This window comes from Lytechinus pictus, chromosome 3 (assembly GCF_037042905.1).
Source record: "Lytechinus pictus isolate F3 Inbred chromosome 3, Lp3.0, whole genome shotgun sequence".
Taxonomy (NCBI): Eukaryota; Metazoa; Echinodermata; class Echinoidea; order Temnopleuroida; family Toxopneustidae; genus Lytechinus; species Lytechinus pictus.
The window spans coordinates 10,240,139-10,258,140 of NC_087247.1; the positions used below are offsets into that span (position 1 = coordinate 10,240,139).

Consider the following 18,002-nt stretch of genomic DNA (forward strand, 5'->3'; position numbering starts at 1 on the left):
GTTTTTTTTTCTTAGGTTTATGATGGACAATTTACTTTGAAGTCCCTTCCCTGAATGTTGTGTTCAATCTGGTACTGATTCTAGGACGTGTATGACGTTGTTTGAAATTGTATGAGCAGATTCTCATTAATGCAAATGAGTCGGTTATTCTAATTATCCTCTCTACTACAAATCATATCATCCAGAGGAAACTTGGGTACAGGGCCTCATTAATCTTTCCAATTATCCAGCGGTCACCACTCTACTAAATTATACAAGGATTCGGATCTAGTGATAAAGCTCATTAAGAGGTTTAAGGAGATTGAATCGATTGTTAATAAGAAATCGATTGGTAATACAGGGGTGTGAGAGTTCAGATTTTTATCTGATTTCAGATTTTTTTTCCCCCAGCTTTATTTCAGCTTATTTTTGGCCTTCCTCTGTACAAAAAAGGATGGGAGCTCTTTCTATTTCAGACCTTTTCAACACTCTTCAGCTTTTTTCAGATCTTTTTATTTGTGACCACTTACACCCAATAGGGGATGGGGTGTTTTAGAGGGGTTCGGGGGGGGGGGGAGGGAGGGTTATGTACGGTCCAGGGCTTATTTTTTTTTAAGGATATGAACAACCTGAGTGAAAAGGCTGAGGTGATGGGTTTTTTATGAGAATATTTGCAAATGGCTTCAATTCCTTTAGGATTTGTTAATGATTTATTTTTGTGTATTTGGAAAATCTCTCTTTTACATGTTTTGTTAATATTTGGCACTCGAAAAAACATCAGTATGTTAAGTTTATTGACGAGTTTACTCTTAATGTATGTTTTTATCATCAATATTATTTTTAATTATGACTGTATTGGAAGATGTCTGATATTGTGTTTTATTGTAACACTTAAGGAAAAGTGTATAGTGTTAAATTAATGAGGTATCATGGTATATTTTAATTTGTAAAGAGATGATATTTTTTTATTTGTTATTATACGTAATTTTATTTTGTATATGAATTGAAGTTGTTGTCAAATAAAAATTACTTAATAAAAACATCTTTAATTTTGCAAACAAATGTTGACGTTGGCGAGAATAATTCATATTCACTTGGTCCAGCTCTGTTGGTCTACTTCTTGGATAGTCTAATACATGTACCACATGGGCTAAACCCATTTGGTCTACTATAAATTTGGACTAAATCTCTTTGGGTTTACACTACCCTTCATTTTAATCCAATTGTTGTTTTTTAATATAGATTTTGCAGATATTCCATGTGTCATTTGAACGCAAAGAGTTACAAAATGTGTGTATTTTTTATTTCTGGTGAAACCACAAACCTCATAATCATTGCATTTTAAGAAGGCACGATGAAAACATTTCATATTTTCTTCATTGGAGCATCGTATTCCACAGAATATTAGAAAACTATGTAATATGAAACGTTATGTTTATGTGATTTGACACGTCCCACTAGCATCACTTGCTATTTCTGTGGAGTCCTTTTACCAATGAAGTATATGACAATTTACCTTGTATCAATGTATTTCGACATTATTTGGTAATAAATTCAGTTCAGTTCAAATTCAATAATAACGTCACTGATCTGACACTCCTACTTTGCGCACTGTTACAAGAATTTACTAATCGACCCTCCGTATTTAAATAAAATTTGTATAATCCTTATCAAGATGAACAGAAATAGCAAACAAAAGGTCGAAACATCCTAGTACGTACTACCCGAAGAGAAAGGGACATACGTGGTATATCACGGTTAAAATCACAAGGATTTTAGCCAATACACCTCGGCAAAAAAAGGTTTTTTGTTCATTTGAAAAAAACAGAAGATATTTATTTCAATTTCAAAAAGATGCTGCATATTGTCAGTATTATATGTCTAGATGATTTTCAGTGTGTATAGAAGTCAATCCCGTTTGGGGTATTTTATTGATTTGGGTATTCGAAATCTGACTACGTAACCATCTGGCCACGGTAACACACGGGCTTATATCGATATAATATCTTTCCACACACACAGAGAGCAATGATATTATGCTCCAGAAGGCAACAATTTAAAGACAAATAAGTGAATCCGAGGCACTGCCGGATCGAAAAAGATTGCATTAGTCTTTGATTTTGTTCTCTCATCCTTTTTCTCAAAGGAAAAAAAAAAGAACTTTATAACTTGCACAAATGCAATTTGATTTAATGGAAGTGCCTTTGCCCTCAGACATTCCTGCTAGATCAGATTACTAAAGCACTCCATCTGCTCATACTCCTTAAGTTATAAATGAATGATTATTTTTTTTCCAGAAAAATATGATATACGTACTAGAAAGAACACAGTCTCCCAAAGTGTGTTGGAACGTAATGTAAAATCATGTGCACAGTGTTAAGATGCTTAATTTATTAATGCCAATTTCACATTAAATTGAACATTTTTATCACTGTGAAAATAATGTTAACACATTGGCTGGTATTTTGAAAAATAAACATAGGTTTAACCCTAGACATTTCAAACCACACGCTTCATAATATTTCTTCCATATTCGTGGCAATTATCATATCGATTTATTTCATTAAAATTCATAATATTTTGGTATTTTCCTATTCTTCCCATTTTACACTGTAAAAATATTGCGTAAATTTAACCAGCACGAGTGTAATAAATATGTGTCCAACCAATTTGGGGCAGTATGTTACCTAATGCGGGAAACATATTGTCTAATAGGGTTAAAAATAGGCAGCAATTACTTTAGAGTGGGCAACATTTCCATCACACTGGATAAATAAAAATGCCTGTAAGAAATGCCCAATAATTACCCTCATTGAGCATTTTTACCCAATATTTTTTTAGAGTGTACGATTCAATCAATTTTTGGATAACATTTTGCATCAGGATAAGAATGTTTTGGGGTTTTTATTATTGGTGATTGAGTTGACAATTGGCATTCCATAAAACGGTGTTCTAGGTTAACCCAGGTTTAACTAAACCATGGCTATCAGAATACCACCCATGATGTTTGTGCAAAATTCTCATGTATATACGAGGTACGTACATCCTACCAGCATATCACATGGCGCCGCAAAGGAGGCGCCACTGGTATACATATGACAGGTGTACATCTGCACCTGTCTCTGTGCTGTATAATCGACATGCGCACGTGCGTATAGGGTTAGGCCCTCGAGACCTCCACTTATCCTTCCCTCAGTCATGAATGATATTGCCTCGGTTGAGGTGAATTGAGTTCATCTACACTCTTAAAATGTTGTCCACACAACAATTGGTTAAAAACTTAATACCACTCTGGGTAGTTTTTAACCAAAGCTGTGTAGTTTTTCACCCAGAAACTACCCAGAATTGGATAAAGTTTTAACCACTTGTTGTGTGGACAGGATTTTGCCCAACATCTTTAAGAGTGTACACTGTTAAAAACAGATAAGCGCTTTACAGATATATATTATTACACCGATCATCGGATCCTGACATGCCCGCATGCAATGTATTCACTTTCTCCACTCTCTGGGGAGCTTTCCAACAAGTGCCCAAAGACTCTTTTGCGGGACCTTTTTATGTTCAAGGAGAACTGATCTACTTTTTTTTTTATATTAAAAGCCATGTTAAACATAAAACTATAAACAACCATTTGATTTTCAAGCAACAATTATTAAACATTAATTAAATATTATTTTTTATTCAAAATTTTATCAAAACTGGACTAATTCGCGCGCGTATATGAAACATTGATTAACTGTCAAAAGTGTTTACGACCAATCTTGGGAAGCGTCTCATATATGATAATTGTTATGGGCTACCGAAATCATTGCATCTAGTTGGTCAAGGGTAAATCTGTCGATTAAAATCACTGACAACTGACTTCGTGATACATACACCTGCATGCATGTGACTTGAGCTTTATAGTCTATATTACATGAAGAATATTAGCTGAAGATTTACATTTCCTTAAAAATCGAGCTTTGTCATTCCCCCTTAAATGGAATTAATCATCAACTTTGGTCGCCCTCTTAAACTCTAAGAATGTTTTTTTTATTACTTCCATTATCATTAATGATAGTACAACTTGTTATGATTTATAGTCAATATGCTATTATGACATAATATTTGATTTATATTCAGTATGATATTATGACAACATATATAATTTTTAGTCAAATATGCTCTTATAACATATATGATTAAAAGTCAACTTGTTATTATGACATAATACATGTATATGATTAAAAGTCAGTTTGTTATTATGACATGATAAAAATAGAAATAAGGGTAGGGCTCTTGGGGCTCTTGTAACACAAATCTTAAGGGTTGATCGTAGTGCAGATTTTAAGATTGATTGTATTGGTAATTATATGAAGTGAATCGTTTAAACCAACTGTGATCGATTGCGTAGGGTTTGATTTGATTTGATTTGATTTATTTATTTCCGTTTCACAATTGTACATAATTGAAAATACTACAAGACAAAATATAATATATATAACAATATGTGTAACAACATCCAGAGCTCCGTAACACAAAGGTTTGTGATGGATTGCAAACATGAAATAACCGCACTGATTGGTCCCTGGTCAGTATTTTAAACCAAATGCGCGTGAAACATTGATAGTGATTGGTCAGCTCATTTAGCGATTGATCGCTAATCTTTGATACGGAGCCTTGGGCTCCAACATAAATGTCAGTAAACGAATTTCAGTTGAATGTCCTGTAAGCCAGCCGTGCAATTTACCAGGATAAATAACAATGGTCATGACTTGTCTGAGCTTCTCGGCCGTACAATGACTGTCTGAGTGATTTATTGATGCTTGATTGATATTTCAAGAGGGAAAAATTTACTGGTATTATTTAAATAGAAAGAAAGGGTGAAATATTGCATTTCCAGTGTATTGCACATAGGTTATGTACTTTCATTTTTTGGGGGTATATAGTTGATTACCAGAATCTTGAATTGAATTTGAAATTTGAATGTAAGGACATGACACCGAGAATATGACGAAATGAAATGAATATTTTATGTATTTTCTTTTAATACGAGGGGCTTTAGCAATTAAAATACAGCGACGCTATACTTAGTGACAGAATGTTACTTAAAAATCGAAAGATCTTAAAAAAATAATCATGAAAATGTTCATGGAGATGAGGGACTTGTATTAACAATACAGTGCTCAGCGCTATTAGGCAGAATTTTAATTTAAATTCAAAAGGTCTTATAAAACTTTAAAGGAAAATTTTCATGGAAATAGCAAAAAGAAAAAAAGGAGGGGGGCTTTCGTAATTTCAATACAGCGACGCGACTTTATGACCGAATATTATTTTAAATTCGAAAGGTTTAAAAACTTTATGACAATGTTGATGGAAAAGAAACAACAACCCAAAATCAATCCCAGGGACTTAAATGATTACAGTGCAGCGGCGCTGAATGTCGGAATGGTAAATAGGTTCTTGAGGACAGAGACTGATTGGAACTCATGTCACTTTAAAGGACGGGTCCACCCCAACAAAAAGTTGATTTGAATAAGAAGAGAAAATTCCAACAAGTATAACAGTGAAAATCTCATCAAAATCAGATGTAAAATGAGAAAGTTATGACATTTTCAAAGTTTCGCTCATTTTCACAAAACAGTGATATACACAACTCGGTGACATGCAAAATAATGAAACGGTCAATGATGTCCCTCACTCACTATTTATTTTGTTTTCTTTTGTTTGAATTATACAATATTTCATTTTTTACAGATTTGACTATAAGGACCAACTTGACTGAACCATGCTAATTCCATATGTTCATGGAGGAAATACCCGTTGTTTCACTTGACAATGAGGAGAAAATAGAAAATTTCATATTTCATATACTAAAATACCAAAGAAATAGTGAGTGGATGGTGTCATCAGCTCATTTGCATACCGACCAGGATGTGAATATATCTGTTTCGTGAAATAAAGCAAAACTTTAAAATGCCATAACTTTTTTATTTCGCATCCGATTTTGATGAAATTTTCAGTGTTATGCTTGTTGGATTTTTTAAAAGTCAAAATCAACTTTTTGTTGGGGTGGACTTGTCCTTTAAGAACCTACACGCTTCTTATCGAAGATGGCAAGGGTGATTTACTCCACATGCCACCTAATCCGTCTAAGGGAGCTTTAATACTCTCCGATGACATGACTTGTGCAATAAGGTTCGAAAAGTCTTTGTCAAAAATTTCCTGATAAGAGAGAAATAGCCTGGAGAGAAGGATTAATTTCATGTAGTCGTTTCCTAATTAATAAATCATATTTATTTATATAGAGAGTATTATGAAGTGTTATTAAACATAATCACGAGACTGAGCGAATTTGCACCCCCCCCCACACAAGCCATTTGAGCTGTGTGTAATATGAAGCCCAATACATTGGGGTGTGGTTATTTTTTCGAGAAAAGAAAATCGACCTTGTATGAATTATATGAAAAAGTGAGCAGCAATATTTCAACACGATTTGATCATAACAATATAAATTACATGTACATAGTTTATATTTCCTTGTAGGTATACTGAACACCTGGCCGTGGAAATTCTCAACCTGAACAAGCAGATGTTTACTTCGTTAGTTCTGGTGCTACTTGACTTCATTATAATGAAGACAAGTGCTATGAATATAGACGCGATATTAATGCTTTTATTATGTTTTGCATATTTCATTTCTTTATTATGTGCACGGAAAAGACACCCACAGACACCAAAATAACTTTAAAAACATGTCATATTGACATTAGTAACGTTTCACAACATCAAGCATTTTGGTTCTTATCAGCAACAAAAAGAATCAATTAGAGGCACTCTGGTATGACAATTTAGCTTTGTCAAGAACAGGAATTTGAGTGACGTTGTTAATGACCGGAGTGCCTAAAATCGCATTATCGAGGAATAATGACTCCTCGTCATATTCATCGCGTTTTGTCAATACTGCGACAAGTGATTTTCTTTTTCTACAGGATCTTCGTTATTTTGACAATCGTCTCATGTTTGCTCTGCAAAGACTGGATCTTTTTTTTTTTGGAGGGGGATGAATTCGTTAAATTCGATGATTATTTCTACAGCCCTTTATCATAAAAACGTTCATGTATTTGGCTATTACATATTCACTCTTAATTTTAAAGGTTGGGCAAAAAGGCCCAAATTTTAATAATCACTGGGCAACATACTGTCCACACAACTATTGGTTAAAATCTGTCCAAATTGGGTAATATATTTGCTCAATTGGATATTAATTGCTCAGAATATATATATATATATATATTTACAAATATACACCCAACACAGTGGACAGTATGTTGACCAACATTTTAAGTGTGTACGGTTGAAAATTATTTTCTCATGAATTGTTGTGATCATTCATTTTTAGAGTAAACAAATCATCCACAGTAATAGAGATGGCCGGAGAGAGAAAATATACGTTGGGCGTGTGATAAGGCACCCAAATCTTAATGATATGTCGGGGGTTGTAGCGGGAACTAACAAAGAGGAAGGCCAGAATCAACTGTAAAAATTTGAAAAATGGAATTGGACGGTACCTGCCAGAATCTACCTGAATGACAAAAAAAGCCGATGAAAATGGCAAAGGAGTTTAGTTTAAAGGATGCCGCAATCAACCTCATAAAAGGAAGATACAGTGATAGATATGCAGATCTAGAGATAGATAGATAGATAGACAGATAGATGGTAAGGACAAATTAAAATTTACTCTCTGTAATGTTTCTGCTACCGTTCTCTGGTTTTTTTTCATACGGTCTTACTCTGAAACCAATCACCATCATTGCGGAAAAAAAATCTCGTAACAATACCGTCCAATAACATAAAGAAGAAATAAATACTGGTTTGATGCTGTCATAAAGTTCCAAAATACTAATTTCTTGATTAAAAACAGTAATATATATATTTTTTCAATCATCGTTATCTAAGTTTTGAAAGTGCGCCATAAATCATTCCGATGATTGCCTATCGTAAATTCAATTCATTTAACCTTTACTTAATTTGATTCGTGAATGTACGCTCGAGTGGGTCTTAATGATTCTATTTCTTTCAAGTATGTCATGTTTCATGATTAATCGAAATTCGAAAATTACGGCACCATGAAAATGTTGTTTCATTCCCTCTTTTTTCTATTTATATATTTGGTGTATTCTCTATTTTCATTAACCCGTTTAATACAACAGCATAATGTGGCAGCAGCATATTTTTTGTATCGAGGACGGGGGTAAAGGGTGGAGCAAAGATAAAAGGCAAAACAAAAATATGGCATTATATTTTTATTACACAACACACTCTTACAAACATATACATTTTTAAATTTCGTGTACACACCTTCCTTTCTATCAACTTCGATTTGTCCCATTTTTGTACCATTTGGAAATGCATTCTGTCGGCTACCCCTCTGCCCCCTTGTTTGGCACCGCCTCTGACAAAAGCATTTTTTCACTCAGTTTGAGAGGGGGTCAAATCGATGTAACCCCCCATATTAAATGAAATTAATTCATTAAGAAATATTCATTAACAAAACCATCATTTTTCTTCTTTTTTTACCACTTTTCTCCTTTTCAACATAATAAAAATGAAAGAACAAACCTCTGATGTAATTTACACTCCGATCTGGACCACGAAGGACAAGTTATATAAAACTTATGTCATCGGGACTATATATATATATATATATAAATGTGTAAAGTTATACATATATATATATATATATGTATATATATATATATATATATATATATATATATATATACATATATACATGTGTTTTACTAAAATAGTTAAAACATCATTGCGTAAAAGTGTATAGGAAGTAGAATTAGGCAACTAGAAAAGGAATACTGTTCTATGCTCCATTGTCAGTTTAATCGAAAAACCGATAATTTTCATTTGTATGACCTGTTTTGCTTCATCTTATTTCAGCAATATGGCAGCGAACAGAATATAGAGATCTTACCGGTCAACGGAGAGGATCTGGTTCAAAGCATGGCTAACCAGATGCAAACAATGTTGCAAGACAAGGCAAAAGCTGTCGAGGTATGTATCTATTGGTATGAACGAAGTAGTAGTGGTGGTTGTGGTGGTGGTTGTAGTAGAAGTAGTAGTGGTGGTGGTGGTAGTAGTAGTAGTTTGATACGAGTAGTAGTAGTGGTAGTAGTAGAAGAAGAAGTAGTAGTGGTGGTGGTAGTAGTAGTAGTTTGATACTAGTCGTAGTAGCGGTACGGTAGTAGAAGAAGCAGTAGTAGTAGTGGTACTAGTAGTAGTAGTAGTGGTAGTAGTAGTAGTAGTAGTAATAGTAGTAGTTGTAGTAGTAGTAATAGTAGTTTTTCCCATTTAAAAACAGTCTAAACAAATACAAAAATACAAAATGGCGTTTACTTATTTACATGATATAGTCTCCTTTTTTTGAAAATTTTTAAATCGAGTGAAATATTGAAGTCGCCGTCGGAGAAATAAAAAAATTCATCGTGTACATTGTATCCCTAAAAAACAAGTCTATTTACTTCGACCTACGCAATTCTTGACGCATTTTTTTTTTCTGTGAGAGCTAATAAAGGGATTAAATGCTATATAAAAACGGAATGATTTCAATAAAATATTGCAATTATCATTATTATTATATTATTATTGCAATTATTATCATTATGATAATTATTATTATTGCTATTATTATTAGAATTATTATTAACACATATCTATGTCTCTAATGCTATATAACCAAAGGAAAACAGCGCTATAACCATTACCATGTTTACAAAGGTCACACGATCAACGCTAATGTGATCGAGCTTGTGAACAGATTCTGCAATTTGAAGGACATTGGAGCAGACTACAGTTGACGGCCATGTCTAATGATAGTAATTGTTTTTACATCTTGCTTGGTCGGTCATCCTGAAACCACAAAGAATTGGCGGAACACTTAAATCAGACACGCATCATGTCATTTCATTTCGTTTATTTCCCTTTCCGACGATTCCAGTATGCTGGTTAGCGTCGTAAATCTAGATACAAGTATAAAGTAAACAATAAACAAATGGCAAATTTTACCTACATGTACAACATAGACGTAATGATTAGGTAAACAGGTTATTTGGAGGAGGATGCTTAAAACTGAAGCTTGTAGAGGGCAGGCTATTACACAAATATCCGCATGGTTCTGGACTCCCGTTGTACAGTGCGTCCCACAAAAAACGAAACCGAGATTTATCGATGACTTATCATAACTTAATCGCAAATACAATAGACAAATGACCTACCATTTTAAAGCTTAGAATCTCCTCTTTCGTCTGAAATTACTTAGATTATTTCTCATTCACGCATGAGTGAGCAAAAACAATTTGAAAAGGGGATACCAAAAAGTCACTTGGCGGGCCGTATCTGGGTTTTAAAAAGAAAACCACATTTTTAAAAAGTTTAATATCTGCTCTTTAATTTGATACCTCAATTACAGAAAATGGTCTAGAAATAATAAAGTTCTGGTTATTTGAAATAAGGCTTGAATTTCAATAATTTCATAAAATGAAGAGGTTTTACAGGCTAGCGTTCAAACTCACTCGACACTCCGTTTTGTTGACGATCAGCCATGCATTAAGTCTTTTGTTACCGTGCGATAGCTTCAGTGGGAAACCGGTGAAAACACGTTTATTTAATGAAATTATGGAAATACAAGCATTGTTTCGAGGGATCATAACTTTTTTACTACTTGACCATTTTCTGTGATTTAGGTATCAAAGAAAAGAGAAGATATTGAACTTTTTAGTCATGTGATTTTCTTTTTGAAATTCAGATACCCCCCGCCAAATGAGTTTTTGGCATCCTCTCTTCGAATTGTTTTTGCTCAATCATGCGTGAATGAGGAATAATCTAAGTAATACCAGATGAAAGAGGAGATTCTAAGCTTTACATTGGTAGGTAATTTGTCTATTTTATATATGATTAAGTTATGATAAATCATCGCTAAATCTCGGTTTCGTTTTTTCTGGGACGCACTGTATAAAACAACTTTTGTGGTAAAACCTCAAAACCCAATTAAAATCATTGAATGCCAACGTTATCATGTTTTGGTAACTTTGATGCAACGGTGCTTTTTTGCAGAAAGAAATTTGATAAAGAGATATGTAGAAGCTGTTTGCTCTCAAAATTACTTTAATTTTTCTTCAAATAAAATATTTTCTTTTTACGTTCCGTAGAGTAATATATGTTCACGTAAATGTTTGTATTTTTATGGTTTTTTTAAGTTTATTCATTTTATTTGTATTTGTAAAACAGGATCTCAATTTCTGATGGGGCTATCGCGCTGAAATAATATGAAATGAATAGATGAACATGACAAATGCATAAATAAAATAGAACATAATAAGGGTATTGGTGTTGAAAAGCATGATAATGATTCATCTTTATGTTTAAGGGTCTGGCAAAAGTGTTATCATCATGTTCGTCAGCCCCTAAAGGGAAATTGGTACTCCAAGAGCTAATAAGATGGATGATGGTTCGCAATGGATCAATCACTTCTGAGGTGCATGGAATGATGAAATCAAATCATAAATAAAAAAAAAAAAATCAGTGGATAAAGAGCACGCTGGATAAGAAAGGAAGCTTCATTTTAGAAAATAAAAGAAGATGAAGATGTGGAATGAATAAGTGATGTCGAAATTCTTGTTCATTGTGAAGCAAAGTTCTGAAAACTCGTAATTGAATTCAATGTAGATATGAAACTACTAAATCTGACGATTTAAAAAGAATATAGGCATTTTGTTTAATTAAGTAGTATTCACCGTCTATTAATATGGTTAAGGAAGGGACGATAAAATAAGCAAATATACATTCTATATTCTAAAGCTTCTCACAACATGACGTTGCAATTTGTTTGGAAATGTTTTTTTTCTTTTAATTTTTAACCGTAGGGATTTATCAAAATTGATCTACCCGAGAGGTAATTCATAAAATATGATCTTTTAATTAGTTAGATGATTCGATCTTTGAATTTCATTCAAAAGATGTCATGGTATTCGGATTAGAAAATGTAGACGTAATGTACAAACCTCGCTGTGTGTATCCCTAATGATAGTCCTGTAGGTCCGCAACTATTTACTTTCCACACAATCTGGGTAAAGGTAATTGACCCTTTAAGTTGTTTACAATGTGCAATGTGAATGTATATCCTGAATGCTTCCATGTCCCCGCTGCACCTCCTGGCATTTCATGTGTATGATCTACTTTGGCAGCTGGAAATTAGATATATTGGAGAGGAGAGAGTGAGGGGGGGGGGGGGGGGGGGGGGTTGGAGCTTGGTGAAAGTGAGAGGGTGAGAGGGGTAGAATGAGAAAGGAATTGTCTTAGTGCTGCCAAAAGAGAAAGTGTGTGTGTGGGTGTAGGAGTGTGTGTGTTGGTGGGTGTGGAAAAAGATTGGTGTATAAGGGGGTAAGCAAGAGAGAAATAAAGATGGGGAGAAGAGAGAGGAGGGAGGCAAGGTAGTGCATGCGAGTGTGTGTGAGGGTGTGTGCGTGTGTGTGCGGTGGGTCTTTATATATGTACATGCGACAGGGAGAGCGAGACTGAGATGGGGTGGGGACACTAGCGTACCTACGGGGGGGGGGCAGAGGGGGCAGACTGCCCCCTGACGAGTCACAACCCATGCAAGGGACATATACCTGCCCCCCCCCCCCTGACGAGTCTTGAAGACTTTTTTTTTTTTTTTTTTTGCTTGTCAAATTTTTTTCTGGTACGAAATCCTTTATTTGTGGTTGAAGACTTTTTTTTTTGGCTTGTCAAATTTTTTGGCGGACGAATTTGCCCCCCCTGTGGAAAATCCTAGGTACGCCACTGGGTGGGGATACTGTGTGAGGTTAATGTCGTTTATAGTGTTCATCTCCTGCCTATCGTCATGATCGTCTATGGGCAGAGGAGTGCACCATGAGGAAAATAAATTTATCAAAGGTCATTACAGGGCCATCGTCAACCAAAGCAAGTAAACACTTGGAGTAGAAAACACGTCGTCTGGCGTCCAAGACAGGCCTTTCATCTGCTTGAGTACCTAGTCCCTTGAGGATTCCCTTCTTATTGAATATTGTAGGACAGGCCATTACCCTTAGATGAAAATGACTCTCTAAAGACGGAAAACGCCAAAATTGAGCACCCACCATCACTCCAAGTTAAATTAACACTGAATTATAAACACCGAAATATCACTACTATAAGCATGACGTCCTAAACTTTCCGGTGATTTGAAAGCCTTGTTAACTTACTATTTAATGAAATTGACACCTTCATTCAAGAATAATTGTTTGACTTGATGACCCCACATGGATATTTTGATTGATGCTCCTGAGTTCTAACACCGTCAGCGGATATTCTTATTACGTGAGGTTGGGATCAATTTATTTATTAACTTGCCGGGTGGGAGACGGGCGCCATTTTTAGGGATCACAGTATGTTATAGAATGCATCTATATATATATATCACACAAACAAAATTTGACACATCCTCTACATATTTCTTCGACAAATGAAACAGTTGAAAATTAATAACGTCATGAAACAACATACCTGTACACGACACACACATTATCACATAACCACCCTCACCCACACACACATTAACACATACTCGCCCCTCGTACAGGCTGTCCTTACATTGTATCCCACCTACATGCATGAATAAAATATGTACTGATAGATTAAAATGTACATGTAAATTAAAAACTGTAATCCGACCTTCACATTGATATCCAAACGGCGTAATTTTACTTAGTCAATGTTGAAATATGTATTTACTTTTGCTTGCATCATGGTTACTCAATTACAATGTTTCAATTGATGATCTTCGGGAACAACGGGGGCTGTTTAAAAGAAGTGATAGCTTCTATACGTGTACTCCATTCCTTGTTTGTTCCAGAAGTGCATCCATGGCTCGTTTGATGACCTTGTTAATTTAGGCTCTGACAATATACGGTGAGCACGCCTCGTTTAACATCCAAATAGTTTTGTGTATAAAACAAGCATCGGGGCGAGGTAAAGTGTAAAGGTAAAGGGAAATAACCGCAGGCATGTTTGTTATAGCATGCAACAAAAATATCAAGTTTCTGATGAATTTCTGAAACACTGAAACATATTAATATTAAACTTTCCATAAACTGCTAAAGTAATTCTCCAATTTTTCCTCTTATATTTTTCTTGAAGGTATGTGCTATGTTTTCCTGATTACAAATAAAAATACAGAAAAAACAACCAAACATTTGTGCAGACGATGAAATTCCATGATTGGTAATGCTCAGTTAAAAATTATCTGGAATGCATTCTTACATGTCATCTTCGTTGTAGCATCGATTCTGCTTTAAGGCCATGGCGTATGCTGTATAGAATGAACAAACCATGTGAATGAAATGATCACTATAGCAGATAGTACACGTCAAATGTCATTCTTCGGAAACGAGCTGATTCAAATCTTGCCGGTGAATTCGAGATTGGGTTAATGTTAAAAACGAATGTGCACATATTCTCTCTCATTGGCATCTCTATCTCTCTCTCTTTCAAAACTCACCCTCACACACCCTCCCACACACACATACCTCCGCACACGCATCCTTACACACCATATCACATGCACACAAATATATCTTCACATCCACATCCAGCCAAACACACACACACACACCCACACACACACACACATCTCACCTCCACAAGCGGAAGCCCTCATATTGTCTGCAATGTGATTCACATACAAGCTTACATTAAACAAATCCATCTTATTGTAAAGGTATTTTTTAAATGGCATACAGTAAATAATTTTCCGAGTCCATGGCGTGCATGACATTGTAATGTGTATAAAATGTGTAAATGTCTTTTATAGATCGGGAGAAGAAATGGGTCACTTTGTAAAGTAATTTTACGCCATAAACTTGTCCCAACGTTATAGATTGCTCGCTTGCATGTGGGAAACTATCGCCCACGAAACCTGAGGAAACTTTTGAGATGTTTATTGCGTAGGGCAGTGAAATGAATCTGTTGAATATAGATTGAAATCTTGCATGTAAAAAAAAATCTGACATTTTAAAGCTGAAATTATGTGTAAAGGAATTTTTAAAATCTTATGAAGATGTGAAAGTATTCACTTTATTGGCCACATTACCGTTTGTTTTAGAGGGCAAATCAAATGTTGATGCAGAGTATAATATTAATAGGTCCCTTACTCTTTATGCTGATTAAGAACATGTCTGCATATCATCAAGAATTATTATCGAAGATCTTACTTGACAGTTGTTTTCAAAATAAGACATTTTGTAATACTAAAACTAAAAATAAAACAAGGAAAAATCAAAAAATTGTAAAGTAATAGGCCTTATTGATTCTGTGGTAGGTTTGAACGGTAAATGAGGTCGAAAACATATATATATATTGACAAACAAGAAAATCTGGGGCGTCTTTCATAAAAGGTACAACCAAAATAAATAACAAAAAGTTGTTTGTGAAAATAACGGTTCGCATCATACACAAGTCATTGAGGATATAGAATAAATACCCTGATTATGCTTTTGAAATTCCTTTATAATTTACGCCATTGAGTAATATTTGCTTGAATCTGGAATTATATACAAGAGAAAGAACCAATTAAAATAGCGATGTGTTGTTCAACCCCACAAAGCCGAATCCCAAGGGCATAGTCGGACATGTAAGTTCATATGTGCATTCATAAATACGTTTTGAAATCATTCAGATCCTCTAAATTATTGTTATAGTTTGTATATTTATTGGGGGATGGCCATTCAACACCTTCATGGTGCCTTTTTAATTTTATTCAATTGTTTAAATTCTTTTAGATTCAATGAAAAAAAAATACATCACCACACAATCATGATTACTTTGGTCAATCGCACATAAAAACAAGACAGTTTATTCTTTGAAATAGCTTGCAAAATAAATTACAAGTTTAGATGTAAAAAGCTTGCAAAGTGAAAAAAAAAGCAAAAAAAAAAAAAAACCCAAACAAACAACGAAATAAACAAGCTTCAACTTATAGACAATTTAGTTGCTGCTGTCATACATGATATGGATGCCCGATGGAATATAACTTTCCTTATTATATTCATCCATTGGTCTGTTCGTGATATGTATCTTTCTACTTATTTTTGTTCTAGTATTATTATTCATTGATATGCTTTATTTCAAATACGTCTGGACCCTTATGGAAATTAGGCTTGTTGAGCGATATCGGACCTGATTTACATGTACAATAAGCAGACAAGAGAATTGATAAATTCATTAAATTTAAGCTTCTCTGTAATTATTAGTTGAGATTCATAAAATACATCTTTGCAGTGGGGTGTGGGTGTGCTTTTTTAACACAGATAGGAAGTCAAGTGAACTCAACAATGCCATCTTCGTTCTAGGCTATAGTTAGCAGTAAAAGATTTTTTTTTTGTTTACGTGGTTCATTTCTATCATTTATAAAGGGGGTGTGTGGAAATTAAAAGCAACCGATCCGAAAATAATAGCACAGGCAAAACAAGGCGGCGTATCAATCCATTGAAATAATAATAATAAAAAAATCATAACGGACTATACAACGAAGTAACGGAATTTAATTGGCAACAACAAAGAAGGAATTTCATCAGGTGTATCTGGAGAAAATAAAAATAATTTTACGACTTGATCGTTGAGCCGTAAGTCGCCAGATTTTTTTTTTGAAGGGTGGGATGGTGTCGATATATTTCAAAGTCATCAGTCATTATGAATTGAACTTTTAATGAAAATTCTACTTAACTCTTTATGTATAAGATGACATGAAAAGAACAGAATGGCAGTTCATATGTATAATTTCTTCTGTTTAGCGACAAACTTTACTTTCATGCATTAAACCCAGAGCCTTGATTTGAAATATATGTATCATATACATTTAGATGTTATAGAATGAAATGTTTTGGAATGATTACCGATAACTCTATCCATGTATAATGTTTCCATGGAGGTAGAAAACTAGAAACACACTGTAACTCCATGCATGCCGTTTCTATGTTAGTGTGTGTCTAGTAAGTGATTTGTTTGAGTTAAAATCACATCATATAGCACCAATGAAAAGGCAAAAGGAAAAAGAAAAAGAGTTTGGGGGTTTATAGATAAGAATGGTTAAGCACGGACCTACTAGAGTAGTAGGTCCATGGGTAAAGTAATGGACTTGCATGTAAATCAGCCAATATAAGTGCTTCGTAATGGAAGGCAGTGGGATGGTTTCGCTGGGATGTCCCGTTGTGATGGTTTTACGACTTTGAGTATTACGGTCCCCGGCTTTATCTCGTGAGATGCATTTGTCTCTCCGATCACTTCTCTTTAATTCATCGAGACGTGAGAAGACGACGAAGGTCAATTTTACAAACGAGGTAATACTTGGAATGCAATTTGTCCATGATTTAGAGGACGTAGGAATGATATTTTACATGCAAATACAACATGTATATACAACGGTAACTTGATCTGTTGCAATTTCCTGTAAATGTCGTAATCATACCGTAATTTGGTTTTTATGATATTATTAGAACATACAAACATTCAAAGAGTTTATCCTTATCAATTCCTAGCATAAATATCAAAGCAGAATATCATTCTGTCTGTTTAATGAGCTTGCATTTCTTTAATTAAAGTTCTGTATCGATAATTTTATTTCAACATACATCGGCAAATTAGCATGTGAAAGGATTTTCATTATTTTCATATAAACTGCAGTGAAAATAGGTCACGATACAGTCACATGACGGTATATCTTTGCTCGCTATACGTCAAAGATAGTCACATATCTGATAGGAACCAGATCGATGACAGATATATTGGTTGTCGAACGAAGGACCATTTAATCTCCTACAGAAGTACAATTGGGTCTTAGTTTCAGTGCGTACATGGATGGATGTCAACGTATCAGTTCGAACTATCAGTAGAAAGACAGAATATAAGATTGATCTCCCTCCTATACCTTTTTTTTGCGACTCTTTGTATCTATTTTTATAGCCCAGTCGATTTTA

At 34.4% G+C, this 18,002-nt stretch overlaps 1 protein-coding gene across 1 annotated transcript in view; it reads left to right on the forward strand.

The window, feature by feature from the left end:
- Positions 1–5,325: 5,325 nt before the first annotated feature.
- LOC129255922 (voltage-dependent calcium channel subunit alpha-2/delta-4-like) overlaps positions 5,326–18,002 on the forward strand; it is a 53,244-nt gene continuing 40,567 nt past the window's right edge. Inside the window, exons 1-2 of the mRNA XM_064097937.1 lie at positions 5,326–5,409; positions 8,914–9,027. Of these exons, the coding sequence (XP_063954007.1) occupies positions 5,326–5,409; positions 8,914–9,027 (198 nt within the window). The remainder of the gene's footprint in view (positions 5,410–8,913; positions 9,028–18,002) is intronic.